The following is a 16871-nucleotide window of genomic DNA, read 5'->3' as shown; positions in this document are numbered from 1 at the left end:
AAGCGGACGCAATCAAACCATGGTAGCGACCATCAAGGCATGGTTGAACTACAGACAACATGAGCCATGTACCTCCTTCCTGGTGGAATGACTGGAACTGATCAGCTGTCAGACCCCCTCCGTCTGATAGGCACTGCACATGTATGGTTGTTTACATCTTTGAGCAGGTTTAGAGACATCTCTGAACAGTCAAAGGGACTGTGTCTGTGACACAATATCCACATTCAATGTCTATATTCAAGAGTTGTGAGAACCGGGGTGATGCAAAACTTTTTTTGATGTGCGTATGAAACAAATATGTCCTAAATAAGAGATATTAGTTCATTGATACTAGCAAAACATCTCAAGAACGCCACCTATAATCAAAGAGAGCTGTGATGCTTCTGTTTGTCAAAGATTTCTGGGGTGTGAAATTATGAAGAAATATGTTGAGAGAGATCCAGTTGGAAGACTGACCAAGAAAATTAATAATTCATTTGTTGTTACTAACTAATGAAACACGAGGGCAATGAAATTGCAAAACCTGAGGTGAAAGCATTCTCAACCAAGAGGGAGGGTGGGGTGGAAGTAAGTTGCCTTGTTGAATCTTTCTCAATAAAGGTAGGTGCATATTGTAGTTTTTATACGGGAAGTAATTACACACGCACACACATGCGCACGTGCACACAAACAAACGAAACAGTACAATGTATCACATTTTCACAAAAAAGCAAGACCAACTGTAAACGCCTCATAGGTGCCAAAACAGGTCAGTTATATTCTATATTTTATGTGACTATGCTGGACAATAAATGATTGTAGAAGGATTTAGTCTTCTGTTTTTCCTTTCTTGATAACAGAATTCCTAGGTTTATTCTTGAGCTTCTGAGTCTTAATAAACAACATGATTGCTCTTGTTAATACTACTTACTGGTTCTTGTTTGACAATCATCTCACTGCTAACAGAACTTCCACCTTCTTCTGGTGCAGTCTTCTGAAAAAGAAAAACTAATAAGTGAAGACGAACTACAAACAATGGTCTGAGATTAAATCATAACTCATAAAAGAGTATGTGAAAAGTTCTAGACTTATGTACTTAGGAATTACATGATGTATATTTACATTTTGTTTTGTTTCATTTAAGCTTCAACCAATTTATTATTATTGGATGGAAGTTGGTATTTAAGCCAGTGTTTGAAAGCTTACTTGTGCTATACATACATAGATTTGGTCAGTGGGACTAAACTTGAGCTGACTTGTATTGTTTTCTGTTTGCAAGAATCTAAATTGTTTTTTTATAAGTGTCCTTAGACTTAGGACAGGGAAATTTAAATCTCTCACAAATATAAAACTAAATGAAATGAATGTCTTCTTGGCCACTCATTCTGTAACTTATGTCATCACTTCCAGTACCAATCTGCATAGCTTTGTTAGCAGACCTTGTTCAGTAGACATAACCTTTCATGATACAGCATTATAAATATCTTCTTCTGTTTGAGAGAAACCATGAAGGAACTAGCATTTGTTGAACAGCAACTGAATAATCCAAAATAGAAGAATTTGTGGTAACAAAGCACAATCTTAAGACGTAGCTTTATAAATGTAAATAGAGTATATCAAATGCTTCCAAATAATAACAGTTATTACTGTAATCAACAGAAGTGGTTCATCTTAACAACATACTGTAGGAATGTACACTGAAGAGCCAAAAAAACTGGTACGCCTGCCTAATGTATTGTAGGGCCCAACCAAGCACAATGAAGTGATGCAACTGACGTGGTATGGACTCTACTAATGTCTGAAGTATTGCTAGATGGAAAGCACACCATGAATCCTGCAGGGCTGTCCATAAATCCGTTAGAGTACGAGGGGGTGAAGATCTCTTCTGAACAACACGTTGCAAGGCATCCCAGTTATGCTCAATAATGTTCATGTCTGGGAAGTTTGGTGGCCAGCAGAAGTGTTTAAACTCAGAAAAGAGTTCCTGCAACCACTCCGTAGCATTTCTGGAAGTGTAGGGTGTCACATTGTCCTGCTGGAATTGTCCAAGTCCATCAGAATGCACAGTGGACATGAATGGATGCAGGGGATCAGAGAGGATGCTTACGTATGTGTCATCTGTCAGAGTCATATCTAGACATATCAGAGGTCCCATATCACTCCAACTGCACATGCCCCACACCATTACAGAGCTTCCATCACTTAAACAGTCCTCTGCTGACATGCAGGGTCCAGGGATTCATGAGGTTGTCTCCATATCCGTGCATGTCAAGCCACTCTATACAATTTGAAATGACCAGGCAACATGTCTCCAGACATCAACAGGTGTTGATGGCCCAGGTGAGGTGTAAAGCTTTGTTTTGTCAAGGGCACACACGAGGGGGCCTTCCGCTCCAAAAGCCCATATCGATGATGTTTTGTTGAATGGTTCACATGCTGATACTTGTTGATGGCACAGCATTGGAATCTGCAGCAATTTGCGGAGGGGGTGCACTTCTGTCATGTTGAACGATTCTCTTCAGTCAATGTACGAGGGTCGGTCAAAAAGTAATGCCTCCCATTTTTTTTCTACTTAAAGAAATTAAGTTAAGTGAAAAATTTGAATTTGGCGCCATTCCTCAAACCTTCTTCTGCAATCCACTGCAGTAGTAACTTTCTGTGTCAACAGGTGGCAGCACAGCAGAAGTTTGTAAGATGGCCGACATCGATGTTCGTTTGAGACAGCGTTGTGTGATTGAATTCTTGAATGCAGAAGGTGAAACGCCCATACGCATTCATGAAAGACTGAAGAAGGTGTATGGTGTTGTGACAGTGGATGTCAGCACTGTTAGACGATGGGTTCGTCATTGTAAGGAAGCTGAAGGGCAAACACCGTTGACTGACGAAAAGCGGAGCGGCAGGCCGGTGAGTGCAGTGACTCCACACAACATTCAGCAAGTTGATGACATCATTCGTGGTGACCGTCGGGTGACTGCAGATGAAGTGTGTCGCATTATTTCTCTTAGTAAAGGCAGTGTGATCACGACTATTAAACAATTGGGGTACTCAAAAGTTTGTGCACGGTGGGTTCCAAGAATGTTAACCGATCAGAATAAAGAGGCAAGGAAAACAATAGCCTCCCAACACTTGCAGCGCTTCCGTTTGGAGGGAGATGAGTTTCTGAAAAAAATTGTGACCGGGGACGAAACATGGGTGCATTTTTTTGAACCCGAATCAAAGAGGCAGTCAATGGAGTGGCGTCACACAAGCTCGCCGAGGAAGAAAAAATTCAAAACTGTGCGATCGGCAGGGAAAGTTATGGCAACAGTTTTCTGGGATACAGAGGGTGTGATTCTGGTTGATTTTTTGGAGCAGGGATGCACAATAAATTCTGTTCAATACGTCACAACCCTCAAAAAACTTAAAGCACGTCTTCAGCGAGTTCGCCCAACAAAATCAATGGCAGATGTTCTTCTTTTGCATGACAATGCAAGACCACACACCAGTCGTCACACCTCTGACGAGATTGTCAAAATTGGATGGGAAGTTTTGCCTCATCCCCCATACAGCCCTGACCTGGCACCATCAGACTTCCATCTGTTCGGGCCACTAAAAGAAGCTCATCGTGGGATTCATTTTGAAGATGAGGAGGCCGTCAAAACATCCGTGCGTCAATGGCTTAGGAAGCAGAGCTGTGATTTTTACCGTGCTGGGATACATGCCCTTGTTCAAAGATGGACCAAAACTGTAGAGATGGGCGGAGATTACATTGAAAAATGACAAAATGATCCTCAATGTTGTGGTTTTCAACCTATGTAATTGCATTTAAATTTCCTGACAATTAAACGTAGAAAAAAAAATAGGAGGCATTACTTTTTGACTGACCCTCGTAGGTCCCGTTCTTGTAGGATCTTTTTCCGGCCACAGCGATGTCAGAGATTTGATGTTTTACTGCATATTGACAGTACACTCATGAAATGGTCATACGGGAATTTCCCCACTTCATCGTTACCTCGGAAACACTGTGTCCCATTGCTCATGCGCTGACTATAACACCAAATTCAAACTCACTTAAATCTTGATAACCTGCCACTGTAGCGGCAGTAACCGATCTAACAACTGCGTCAGGCACTTGTTGTCTTATACAGGCGCTGCCAACCACAGCGCCGTATTCTGCCTGTTTACATATCACCGTAATGAATATGCATGCCTGAACCAGTTTCTTTAGTGCTTCACTGTATATTTCTGAACTGTTTTACACTCTTCTGGATTCCACACAATGGAGGACTTCTCAAAACGTAGTGTCTGAGATTTTCTCTAATCCTGATGGTGTTCTATCTCATTGTGAACTGTATAATTTTTGTTGTGAAATGCTTCACTCAGGCTCCACACCAGTTTGACCGCACAACTCATTGCAAAATTACCACATCCTCCATAGAGTTCCGGTTTAGCACCTTCAGACTTCCATCTCTTTGGGCCTTTGAAAGATTGACTAAGTAGCAAACAGTTTTAAGACTCGGATGCTATTGTCAAAGCTGTAAGGAAATGATTAGCCTCAGCTGGTCCCAATTTTTACAAGTGCGGCACGCAGGCTCTGGTTCATTGTTGGAAAAAGTGCATAACAAATTGTGATGACCATATGGAAAAATGACAGCTATAGCTGAAAAATTGCTCCATTTAGCTGTGCTGTTGTGATTTATGTATCTCCTATAGTTTCCATGAATAAAAAGAGGCATTACTTTTGGAACAATCCTCATAATTCTAGCACAGAAATTGAAACAATTGTTTCCTTTGCTGTTTTCAGGCATATTAATGAGTTCCGAGAGAAGTATTTTGTGATTACAACAGTGAGTGCTCTAAAGTGGAGTGATTTAGTATGGCATTGTGATGTTGGCCGTTGGTGCATTTCTCAAGGATTAATTGCGGAGACCTGAAAATGTATCAAACATGGTGGTGAAATGACTACTTAATCGATCTGCGTGAGCACACTGAGTAAGTGAATCAGTGTTTTTAAACTTAATCATGTGGGAAGGTAGGTAAATGTTTATTAATACAGAGAAGGAAAGTTGCTACTCACCATATAGTGAAGATGTTGAGTTGCAAATAGTCTCACAATTAAAGCTTTTGGCCAATAAGACCTTCGTCAGCAATAGACACACATATGCACACACTCACGCAAACGCAAATCACACACACGACTGCAGTCTCAGGTGTGGTTCCACTTGCCTGAGACTGCAACTGTGTATGTGACCGTTGCGTTTGCATTTTTGTGTGTGTGTGTGTGTGTGTGTGTGTGTGTGTGTGTGTGTGTGTGTGTGTGTGTGTGTGCGCGCGCGCGCACGCGCATGCGCGCGCAGCAATGTTTCACCCCTTCCTCCAAATGTATTACTTCGAAACATATTGTCTAGCTGCTACTCTCTCACTGGCTGTGTAATACAAACAGTTGACACACCTTCTTTTGTTCCCACAAGATTCCTGTGAAACACTTAAGTATGCCACTGGCCCTATTCCCTTTATGACACAACACAGTTGATAACCAATTATACAAAGAAATGGTCAGCTCTGTATCAGTAACCAATAGCTATTTTAGAGTACATCTGACTATAGGGTAAGAACTGATGGAGAAGCTCAGCACCATAAATGAAACATATTTAAGAGCTGAGTCTCCAAATACTGAGAAGTTGCTACTGTGAATAGCAAACTTCTTTATCTTTCAACTACAAACCAGAGTGGAGCAAAACGATACAAACATATATGTACATCATTCTATTTGTAGCATATGTGTGGAACAGAAGACAAAACCTAGAAAAGGAAAGATGTGGGGACGTAATCTAGACTCTAAAACCTGGAAACAATTATATGCTGGACTTGACAATTTCTTGCAAAAGACATAGGTAAGCCGGAGACAGAGTTCTAAAGTTTACTACTGCTGCTTTGCAGCTTACAAAATACCAGTTAGTTAGTCTCATGTTCCGTAGACCATGTGCATGATAAATTGCCATGGTGGTGAAACATGCCATTTTATATTTACCTCACAGATCATTCATAAATATAGCTACATGCTGAACATTTATTATGTTGTTTTTTCTTAATTAAATACACAGATGTAATTCCTACCCATCAACTTTTACACATTTCAATAACAGAAATTCTCACACAGAGTAGGAGTTGTCAAGGAGAAACTTTTTCTGTTGGTTTTCCAATTTTACTTTGCTGCCTGTCAGACATTTATAATAAAATGTAAATGGGTAAAATATCAAAAATTTTAGACACAACATTGTACAGCCCTTTTTGTGTGAAAGGAAACCATAATGTGGAGTAATTAATTTCAATTTTCCTTCTGCTATTGTAATTATGTACATCATTGTTCTTTTTGAACTGCAGTGGATTATTTATAGTTAACTTCACAGGGGAATAAATAAACTGTGAAGCAGCAGTCAGAATGCCTAACAGATGTCTACAACGTGATCATGGGTGAGCACCATACATTATTTTTACAACATGTTTTTGAGCAAGGAAGACTTTCCCAATCCTCAACCCTTTGTGTGGGGTCTTCAGAAGCTAGCTTCTACATAAATGCCAATTACGTACTTTTAAAATTTTTCCAGCGGTCTGTTACTCTTTTAGCTTCCTAAAAGGAACAACAATCCGTGCTGGCAACAATCAGTCTGTGCGTGTGCCATTAGGTACAGACGTGTTTCTGCGCGAGACTTCGAGAGATCCCACGCGACGACTGGCGTAAGTGAAATTCTACAGATTCCTTTACTTGGTTTTTGATTTATTTATGATTCTTTTGTTACAGTGCTTATGTTAATGATTCATTTTGTTGTAGAGCAGTTCAAATAAAATAAACATGGACAAACGACAGTGAGAACAAATTCTGAGGTGGCTGGAAGAGGAAAACTATGAAATTATTGCTGATGGAGAAGAGAATGTTGATTTTCCAGAGGAAGTTGGTGATTATGACACAGAGTCAGAGCAAGACCATGAAGATGACAATCCTCAGAACTTCTTCAACTGCCAGAATCCTCAAATTGTGACGAAGATGACATTTCATTATCGAATTTATCGTCGCATAATTTCTATTCTGTCAAAAGAAGACAAAGAGATGGAACCTACACTGTTATTTGCAAAAGGAAAAAAACTCCCTACCAACAGGCTGTTAGAAGATGATTTCATAATATGTCACAGAACAACAAGGTCCCCAAGGTGCAGCACGTGAGACTAGTAACCCTTTAGAATCTTGGTTATAGTTTATGACATTCACACATGTGAAGAGTTAAATCTGACAGACAAGTTGGCACCGATCAAGTAATTATACAATGTCTTTGTCAACAATTGTGAGAAAAATTACAGAAACAATGAGTAAGTAACAGTGGCTGAGATGCTAGAGAATTTCAGAGGATCATGCTGATTTCGTCAATACGTGCCCAGCAAATCTACAAAATACGGAATCGAGGTGTTTTCTTTAGTAGATGCTGTTACATTTTACACCATAAAATCAGAGATTTACGTTGGTAAACAGCCAGAAGGACCTATTTATCAAGACACTTCGACCAACGCACTTGGCACGCAGCTAATTGCTCCCGTATCAGGTACTGGACAAAATATGACCATGAACAATTGGTTCACAAGCGTTCCTTTGGCTGAGGAACTGCTGCGAGATCACGGACTGACAGTGGTGGGTACACTACGAAAAAATAAACCAGAAATTCCAAGTGAATTCAAGCAGAAGAGTATGCAAGAATGTTCAACAATTTTTGACCATCAACCATCAATCACTTTGCTGTCTTATTGCCCAAAGAAGAAAAAAACATTAATACTTCTTTCAACAATGCATCACACTGGCATCATAGATGATAGTGCCCACAAAAAACTTCCTGAAATTATAAACTTTTACAATAAAACAAAAGGGGGCATTGATGTAGTGGACCAACTTATCCACAGCTAGTCAGCTGCACGAGTTTGCCACCGATGGCCACTGTGGCTGCTCTTTACTTTTCTAGACATTGGTGCACTGAATGCTCACATAATACTGGACACAGTCAATCAGGTACACAAAATGGCATGTAAAATTTTCTTGAAAACATTGGCATTTGAACTGTGTCACCCTCAAATGCATTTATGAGGAACTATAATGACTCTGCCTCGTGAGTTGAAACAGTGCATAACGTGATTCATACCTACTGTTCAGGATGTACCACCTGATGATAACAAGTTCGTACCAATGAGAAAACATTGCATTCACTGTCCAAGATGAGCAGATAGAAAATTCAAATCGATTTGTCATTTTTGCAAGGCTAATGTATGCCCAACTCATACCAAAGCAGCATGCACAGGCTGTATCCGTAATGAAAACTAGGCCCACTCAGATGTGTGGAAGTTCATACATTTTTTTATCAGATCATGTTACTTTCTATTTCTTATAGTTTCATGTCTGCACTGAATGCAAATAACTGTAAGATTTAAAGAAATTGTTTGGTTTTCATAAAGAAAGAAATATCATGATAAACTTGTTCCAAAGAGACAATGTTTACATAGTGTAAATAAATAATTAATTTACAATTACTTCTATATTTCATTATGGTCCTATTACATAACTAAATCCTATATCTAAATATCTAACAGCAATAAGATGCTGTTTATCCTCTTATGACCCCACGCAACACCTCACGTTACAAGAAAGGCACGATGGATCGAGAGTTAAAGATGTACATCTAATTTTAAAATACAAGCAATAATACAATAGCTTAAACTAAGTTTTAGACTGGCATAGCATCACACAAAAGGTGCAAACAACAGTCCCTATGACATAGGCATTAAATTGCTTAACAGACTTCCAAAGTACCCAAAAGGGAAGTTACTCTAAGGCAGTATTTTACTAATAAGTTTTTTATAGTATAGAATAATGCCTTTCTGAGGAGTAGACTGCCTTTCTTTTCAACATACTATCCATATGTAATTGAGATAGATTAGGTTTTTATAGCTGTTTCCAGCAATTTATGACACGATTTGTAACGTGTGTTCAAAATTTGAAACAAATCTTGTATTTTTCTATGGAGAATAAATAAATTACTATTCTAAACTATACAATGCCATTATCCACAGAAATATAAGAGGAATACAAAAGTAAAGACATACTCACATCTGTGTCAGTGTTTTGTGGATCCTGCATACTACCATGTCCATCTAGCATCTCCCAGTCCTGCAGACACTGGAAAGGAGTACAATGAGTTACTCTCATTAACTGCGATGTCCATATACACACTTAAGTGGTATCATGACCACTACACAACAGCAAATAATGTACACAGAGCCACCCTTACATAATTTGGTGCCATTTGCAATTGATAGTAGGGGTAGGGACAAGCAAATTTAAGTTTTAATGTTATGTATCTTAATAATAAACCTAAAAAAGGAGGCACTTCAGAGTAATGAGGGGAAACTACTCTATTGCAATAAGCATATGTGATAAACCCGCATAACAAACAAAATATTTAGGGACGAACAATAAATGTTGGGTATCATGGAATGAACACACAACAATATTGGCAAAAAGAATTCATCAGCATTTTAGGCGCTTAAGGCTACAGTGTGAAAAAGCCAGTGTCTTGTGGTGACATAGTACTGTATTTCTATGTACACTCAATTCTAAGCTACAGGATTCTTTCCTGGAGTTCAAAGGGACCAAATATGGACACAGTTTTCAAACTACGGAAAGGGAACATACAATGTTAACTAAAAATAACAGCTGGACTAAGATGATTCATTGCCACGATGATACAGAAGGTGGCGTTGACTCATTAGACCGGATGTCTTGCAACATTTCTTGCAGGCGTAAGACTAAAATCTGGCCTTTGTGTGACTTTTATGGAATTTTGAACATTGTGTGTATTAATATGTGGGTAAACCATGTTCACAACAACATCCGTGAAAAGGAGAATGTCCTAAAGAGGAAATCCTTCCTAATATTACTGAGTGAAGAGCTACTCTCATCATGGATGCAAAGCAGGCTACACATACCAAGAACATCAAATGACCTGCACCTCACTATACAGTCTGTCCTTGGAATCGAATACCATCGTGAGAACATTGGTGGAAATGCTGGAATAACATCTGTCCCAAGGAGAACTATCTGCCACACCTGTCTATCGAAAAAGAGAAGAATCAACAATGTTTTTGCTGTTTGTTGTAAGGCATTTTGCAAAGAGCATCGAGTGCAATTATGTACTAATTGTTCAAAATATATGTTGTCATTGCTGTCCAAAACTATTGTTTCTGTGATCACAGACTGTGGCCTGTGTGGTTTATTAGTGGTAATTAATAATTGATAAAATGTGTTACCAAATTTTGCTTACTTTCTTTTTAATGTCGTAAAAATTCTGAACGTTTGTAAGATTGGATAATTGAAGAATGTTTGTGTTCTAGCATTAAACATTTGTTGGCTTTGCTATCTCACAACCAAACTGTCACCTTCCAACCCACTCTACACTTCGGGCTGGTTACACATCAATTTCTCACCACAGCCAGATTTTTTTTCTTCCATATTTGTTGGTTTCACCAACTTTCAACCAAACTGTTACCTCCCAACCTAACCTAGATCTCAGGGAATGCTGCGGATACATCTGTCAACAAAACCACGTGTTCTGCTATCACATTCATGTGCTTCGCCAACTCACTACCAATCAGTTACCTTCCAACCTACCTACACCTTGGGCTAAGCAACAGATCACACTGCCACCACAACCAGATTTTTTTGCTTTCATGTATGCTGCAGTTCCAACTCGCAACTAAAGATTAGCGTATCATTACAAACAGTTTTTTGTGGCAATTCGAGTTGCACTCTTGTATCCCAGCCTAACCACATCTATGCAAATTGTTACCTATTCGGAGAATAACAGCCATATATGAAGAATATAAATGTCACTGTTTCACTCCCAGCAATTTAAGTTGTGTTGTTACGTCCCAATTGAAACTGTACTCTCAGAAATTGCTACATATTTGCAAAACATCAGCCAAATATTCCTCAAAACCAAGAGTAGAAATGTCATCCTGACAATGTGTGTGTGTGTGTGTGTGTGTGTGTGTGTGTGTGTGTGTTTTAATTCATCGGCCCAACCACGTCCATACGTCAATACTTGCTGTACATGTAAAAATTACAAAAGGTTATGAGCCCAGTGCACAGGTGTGGTGAGTATGTTTTGAGTTCAATGAAAAAAGAACTTGAGGTACAAGAACTGGTGAAGACGATGTATCTGATGTTCTAGCTTAGCTAATGACGAAGGAAACAATTTGGAATGATCAAACCATCTGTGAAGATTGATCGCCAATGCAGCAATAACTATTTCACGTGGTCAGTTCATGGTTGTTCACTGATACAATATCGTGAAGCATGGGATGTCATGGAACCTGGATTTGGAATATGTTACAAACAGTTACATGCGGAGAGACTGCTACCTAGGGACAATTGGCACTCTATAACTGATGAAGGAAGCATAGGAGAAACTGAAAAGAATACACTGCAACAATGACCTACTTAACACTATATCCAAAATGAGGGGCTTAGTAAATATGACGAAAGAAGATGACATGACTATGGATGACTATGTAACAAAGAATACCAGTTGCCAATAAATTAGTGAAGCAGGAGTGCTTTACCTTTAATGGGAAAGCAGTTGCATGTTTCATGCTTCTAGGACTGCAACTGGAGAAGTATTAATACCTCATTAGAAGTTTAGAAAGAGATAACAGATTGACTACAGACCTAGTCATCAACAGACTAGAATTAGAAGAGAAGCACCTGGAACCAGATTTGAAGTCCACTAAGAGCCGAGAAGAAGCCAAGCATATGCAGCACAAGGTGGAGGTCATAAAAAACACAAGTTTCGCTGGAGCCACTAAAAACATCATAAACAAAACCACTGTGGTGAAGCAGATCACACTGCCAAGAAGTGCCCACATTTCCGGGAAACAAGGAGTGGGTGCACCAAGCAAGCAGAATGTTCCCGAGCAATCAACATACAGGACAAGTGGGTGTAAGCTCAACAGTGTTAAGAATGACCCAAACAGTGAAGACTCAAGTGCAAGTGCAAAGGAAGATGATGAAATTGAGGCTATGATAGTGACCAAAAGTGGAGGAGGTGCTGATGGAAAGGTGTGGGTTCTGGATTTAGGAGCATCACATCATATGACTAGTCACCAAGAGATACTACAGAACTTGGAGATGAGCAACTTTGGAGAATTGAAACTGGTTTTTAGAAATTTACTAAAGCAACTGGTAACGGAACTGTTGTCATGAAAGCAGAAAAGTAATGTGGGGTTAGGTCAATCCAACCAACAGAAGTGCTTCTGGAGGAAGAACTGGATGGGAACTTCTTGTCTGTTAAACAAGTGGACAAGAAAAGAATGTGCATTACATTGAAAAACAGTGATGTTAATGTGTATGTTGGTGAGAAGGAAGTGTTGAGAGAAAGATAATCAGGAAGTGATGTCTACATACTGCATTGTGAATACTGTAAAGTGAATAACAATAAAGCGATGGCCCACAATGACAAAACACAGCAACAAGGGGAAAATGAAGCAACAGCCAGATGGGCAGAAATTTTGTGGCACCAAGTACCTGGACACAGAGAAGCTTTACCCAAAGTATGTGGAGCCACTAAGTATACAGAAAAATGTGAAGTGTGTATGCAAGGAAAAATGAAAGACAGCATTTCACACCAAGCCAAACTACTACTGAAAATGTTCTAGAACTGGTACAAAGCAATGTGGGGTATATTACACTGATCTCCTTAGGTGGAGCACATTACTATGCTACTTACTCGATGATCGCTCAAGATTTTGGGAGTGAAAATACTAAAGCAGAAAAGTGACACATTTGACTCAATTATGGAGTTTAAGGGATGTACAGAGAGTGAGACAGGGAGAAAACTGCAAAGTTTCCAATTGGACAATGAGACTGAGTACATCAACAGCAAATTTGAACAGTTGTACAAGGAAGAGGGCATATTATACTGGAAAAGCACAGTTTACTCTCTCCCATCCAATGGAAAAGTAGAGCGTCTAAATAAAATACTTACATCCATTGTAAGGTGTCTGCTATTCCAAGGTGGTTTCCCTGCCAACGTTTTAGAAGAAGCTCTGATGTCAGCCTGCTACGTGCAGAATAGATGCCCAATAAGATCACTTTGGAAAAAAATCCCATATGAAGTCTGGAAGGCAGAAAGAACTTATTAAAAAAGACTTGAAAATGCTCAAAGTGATTGGCTGCACACCTGGACAAGGACACTGACAAACTTACAAAATGATGTTTATCTTGGACTAGAAGCAGGATCACCTGGAGAGTCTAAGACAAGGAAAACTCATTTTGAGAAGAGATGTCATCTTTGATGAAGGAGTATTCCCTTTGAAGGCTGCAGTAAACAAAGAACTGTGTCTTCTAGGGGAAGTAATCACAAAGCAGATAGCAACAGCTGCTCCATATAGCAGTGAGGTGACAGCAGACAATGCCAATACAGTGCAGTTGAGCTTTCGTGATCTATCAACAGATGGTGACAAGACACAACCAAGGAGTGAAGAACCAGTAACGGATGAGGCGGTTGAGTCAACAGCTGTCTGAGGAGATGGGAGACAATCGATGGTCGGATTGATTGACTGATTAATTGAGAAGGTTTATGGGATCAAACAGCGATGTCATCAGTCCCGCGATTCCCAAGTTACTCTCAGGTGAAAGAGGGTCCGCTAAAGGTGGACAGATCCAGTCTGGGGACAAATTATAAAATAATGAAGTTAAAACACCCACAGCAAAAGGCATAAAAGGAGAGACCAAATCTAAATACTGGACAAAAAAGAGCACTCTTTCCATGGGGGAGTGGTCAAGGGGTCCCAGATCGAGGAGGCATGAAGAGAGGTCCCAGCCACAACCACCCTGCCCCTACTCCAGGAGTGAAGCAAAACCTTAAATCTGGAAATAAAAATCACTTTCATGGAGTAAACTGAGGACCAGTTCAGCCACCTGTGAGTTGTCTGCTAGTATGAAAATTAAGGAACCTGGAAGACTATACTTACAAGGAAACCTCCCCATCGCACCCCCCTCAGATTTAGTTATAAGTTGGCACAGTGGATAGGCCTTGAAAAACTGAACACAGATCAATCGAGAAAACATGAAGAAGTTGTGTGGAACTATGAAAAAATATGCAAAATATACAAACTGAGTAGTCCATGGGCAAGATAGGCAACATTGAGGACCATGTGAGCACAGGAGCGCTGTGATCCCATGGTTAGAGTGAGCAGCTGCAGAACGGGGGGGTCCTTGGTTCAAGTCTTCTCTCAAGTGAAAATTTTAATTTTTTTATTTTCACGAAGTTATGATCTGTCCATTCGTTCATTGACGTCTCTGTTCACCGTAATAAGTTTAGTGTCTGTGTTTTGCGACCGCACCGCAAAACCGTGCGATTAGTAGACGAAAGGACGTGCCTCTCCAATGGGAACCGAAAACATCTGATCGCAAGGTCATACGTCAACCGATTCCTCCACAGGAAAACACGTCTGATATATTCTATACGACACTGGTGACGGCATGTGCATCACATGACAGGAATATGTTGTCCACCCACCTAGCTTGCACACTTGGCGAATGGGTGAAAAGATTCTTCTACCTTGCCTGATTTAGGTTTTCTTGTGTATGTGATAATCATTCCCAAAAAGTGATGAAAACATAAGAGTTTGTCAGATAATAATTGTCTGAAAATAAAAAATTAAACTTTTCTCTCGAGGGAAGATTTGAACCAAGGACCTCTCGCTTCACAGCTGCTCGTGCTAACCACGGGACCATGGCACTCCTGAGCTCATACTGTTGTTGAAGTTGCCTATCTTGCCATGGACTACTCAGTATGTATATTTTGCTTATTTTTTTTCATAGTTCCACACAACTTCTTCCCGTTTTCTCGATTGGTCTGTGTTCAGTTTTTCAAGGCCTATCCACTGTGCCAACTTATAACCAAATCTGAGGGGGGTGCGATGGGGAGGTTCCCTTGTTAGCAAGAAGGGCCAAATGCAGGGAACATTCCACCAACATGAGGGATAACGTCAGTCTGTCTCCACAATCACATTGTGGGGGTGGAACATTACGCATGAGGAGACAATGGGTGAGCCTGGTATGACCAAAAAACAGTGGACTCCTTCTGAGAGGAGTGGAAGGAAGAATGCTGAACTGCAGTAGATCCCTTGACTGTGGGGAGTTTATTACTGTGAGCAGTAGCGCAGCAGGTGTCATTCCACTTTAGGGCAAAGAGAGATTTGACGGAGATCTGCATATCCACAGATGGAGTCATGAAAGGGAATGGAGGGTAAGTATCTGCTTCTCTAGCCAAACGGTCAGCCAGTTCATTCCCTGGGATGCCCACATGACTTGCAACCCAGAGAAAGACAATGGAGTAGGTGGCATGGCCAAGGGCAGAGACAATGTCATGGACAGCAGAGAGCAAAGGGTGATGAAAGTAGCATTGGTTGATAGCCTGCAGGCTGCTCATTGAGTTGGTAGAAATTAAAACACTGGCGAGGGAGGCCCGAAAAACAAAATGGAGGGCTCTGTGAATGGCTACAAACTCTGCTGTGAACATTCTACATGATCCTGGCAATAAATGGTGTTCTAAGCCAGTGGGAGATGCGAAAGCATATCCCACCTCTCCTTATATCTTGTCTTACAACCATCAGTGTAGGAGATGCTGGTGCCCTGGAATGCTGCAACGATGGCACGTATAAGATGCCAGAAAACCATAGGGGCAACAGAGACCTTACGCCCTGGAATAGGTCAGTCCTAATCCATGGTCTAGGCACCATCCAAGGGGGCGTGTGGGAAGAATTGGTTGGTTGGTTTGGGGATGGAGACCAGACAGCGTGGTCATCGGTCTCATCGGATTAGGGAAGGATGGGGAAGGAAGTCGGCCGTGCCCTTTCAGAGGAACCATCCTGGCATTTACCTGGAGTGATTTAGGGAAATCACGGAAAACCTAAATCTGGATGGCCGGATGCGGGATTGAACTGTCGTCCTCCCGAATGCGAGTCCAGTGTCTAACCACTGCGCCACCTCGCTCAGTGTGTGGGAAGAAATACATGGGTTTCATTCCAGTGAGTGGAGATGGAGATCTCGATAGAGGCAAGTGATACGCATTCCAACTGGCAATCCTACACATGGGCAGTTAGGAGGGAGACATCCCCCGTTTGCAAAGAGGACAGGGTACATGGGACGGTCAGGGAAATGGTGAATGGTGATTGTGTAAGAAACCAAGAGTTGGCTCCGCAATATTTGTAGAGGGGGAATACCTGCTTCTGTGAGGAGACAGTGAATGGAACTAGAGTGAAAGACACCAATAGTCAGATATACCCCACAGTGACGGATAGGGTCAAGGTGATTCAAAGAAGAGGGAGCTGTGAGCCATAAATTTGACTACCCAAATCTAGTCTGGACAAGATCAGAGCTTAGTAAAGATGGAGAAGAGCAGTACATTCTGCACCCCAAGATGTGTGGGCCAGGAGGTGGATATCATTACGCTTCCACATGCATGCAGTCTCTAAGTGGTGAATATGGGGCAGCTACATCAGCTTTTTATCAAAAATATGGCCCATGAAATTGGACCATGCTACAACATCAAGGAGCTGGTCACCTAAATAAAGTTCTGGATCAGGTTGGACTGTGGGTCGACGACAAAAATGCATAACCCGCGTTTTGGAGGGAGTAAACTGGAAGCCATGGGAGATGGCCCATGCAGAGGCCCGTCGGATGGCGCCTTGGGGCCAGCGCTCAGCAGGTGCTACCGAGTGGGAGCTGCACCAGACGCAAAAATTGCCAACGTACAATACCAATGTAACCACAGGCCCAACAGAGGTTACAAGCCCATTGATGGCTATGAGGA

The 16871-nt window shown here is 40.9% G+C and overlaps 1 protein-coding gene across 5 annotated transcripts in view; it reads right to left on the bottom strand.

Annotated features, from left to right (window-relative positions):
- Positions 1 to 16871, bottom strand: part of LOC126210129 (myoneurin-like) — a 128423-nt gene that overhangs the window by 97629 nt on the left and 13923 nt on the right. For 4 of the 5 annotated variants that reach the window (XR_007540609.1, XM_049939276.1, XM_049939277.1 and 1 more), the window contains exons 2-3: positions 9104 to 9172; positions 911 to 973 (exon numbers count right to left, since the gene is read on the bottom strand). Coding sequence is in view for 4 of the 5 variants with exons in the window: in XM_049939276.1 (XP_049795233.1) it covers positions 911 to 973; positions 9104 to 9172 (132 nt within the window). In the remaining variant the exon portion in view is untranslated. Of the gene's footprint in view, positions 1 to 910; positions 974 to 9103; positions 9173 to 13037; positions 13170 to 13258; positions 13594 to 16871 lie in introns of those variants that run through there. The other variant, XM_049939278.1, reaches the window with a different exon arrangement.

The sequence above is a fragment of the Schistocerca nitens genome, chromosome 10, assembly GCF_023898315.1.
Source record: "Schistocerca nitens isolate TAMUIC-IGC-003100 chromosome 10, iqSchNite1.1, whole genome shotgun sequence".
NCBI lineage: Eukaryota > Metazoa > Arthropoda > Insecta > Orthoptera > Acrididae > Schistocerca > Schistocerca nitens.
The sequence above is the reverse complement of the archived record's forward strand: the minus strand, read 5'-3'. Positions and strand labels throughout refer to the sequence as shown.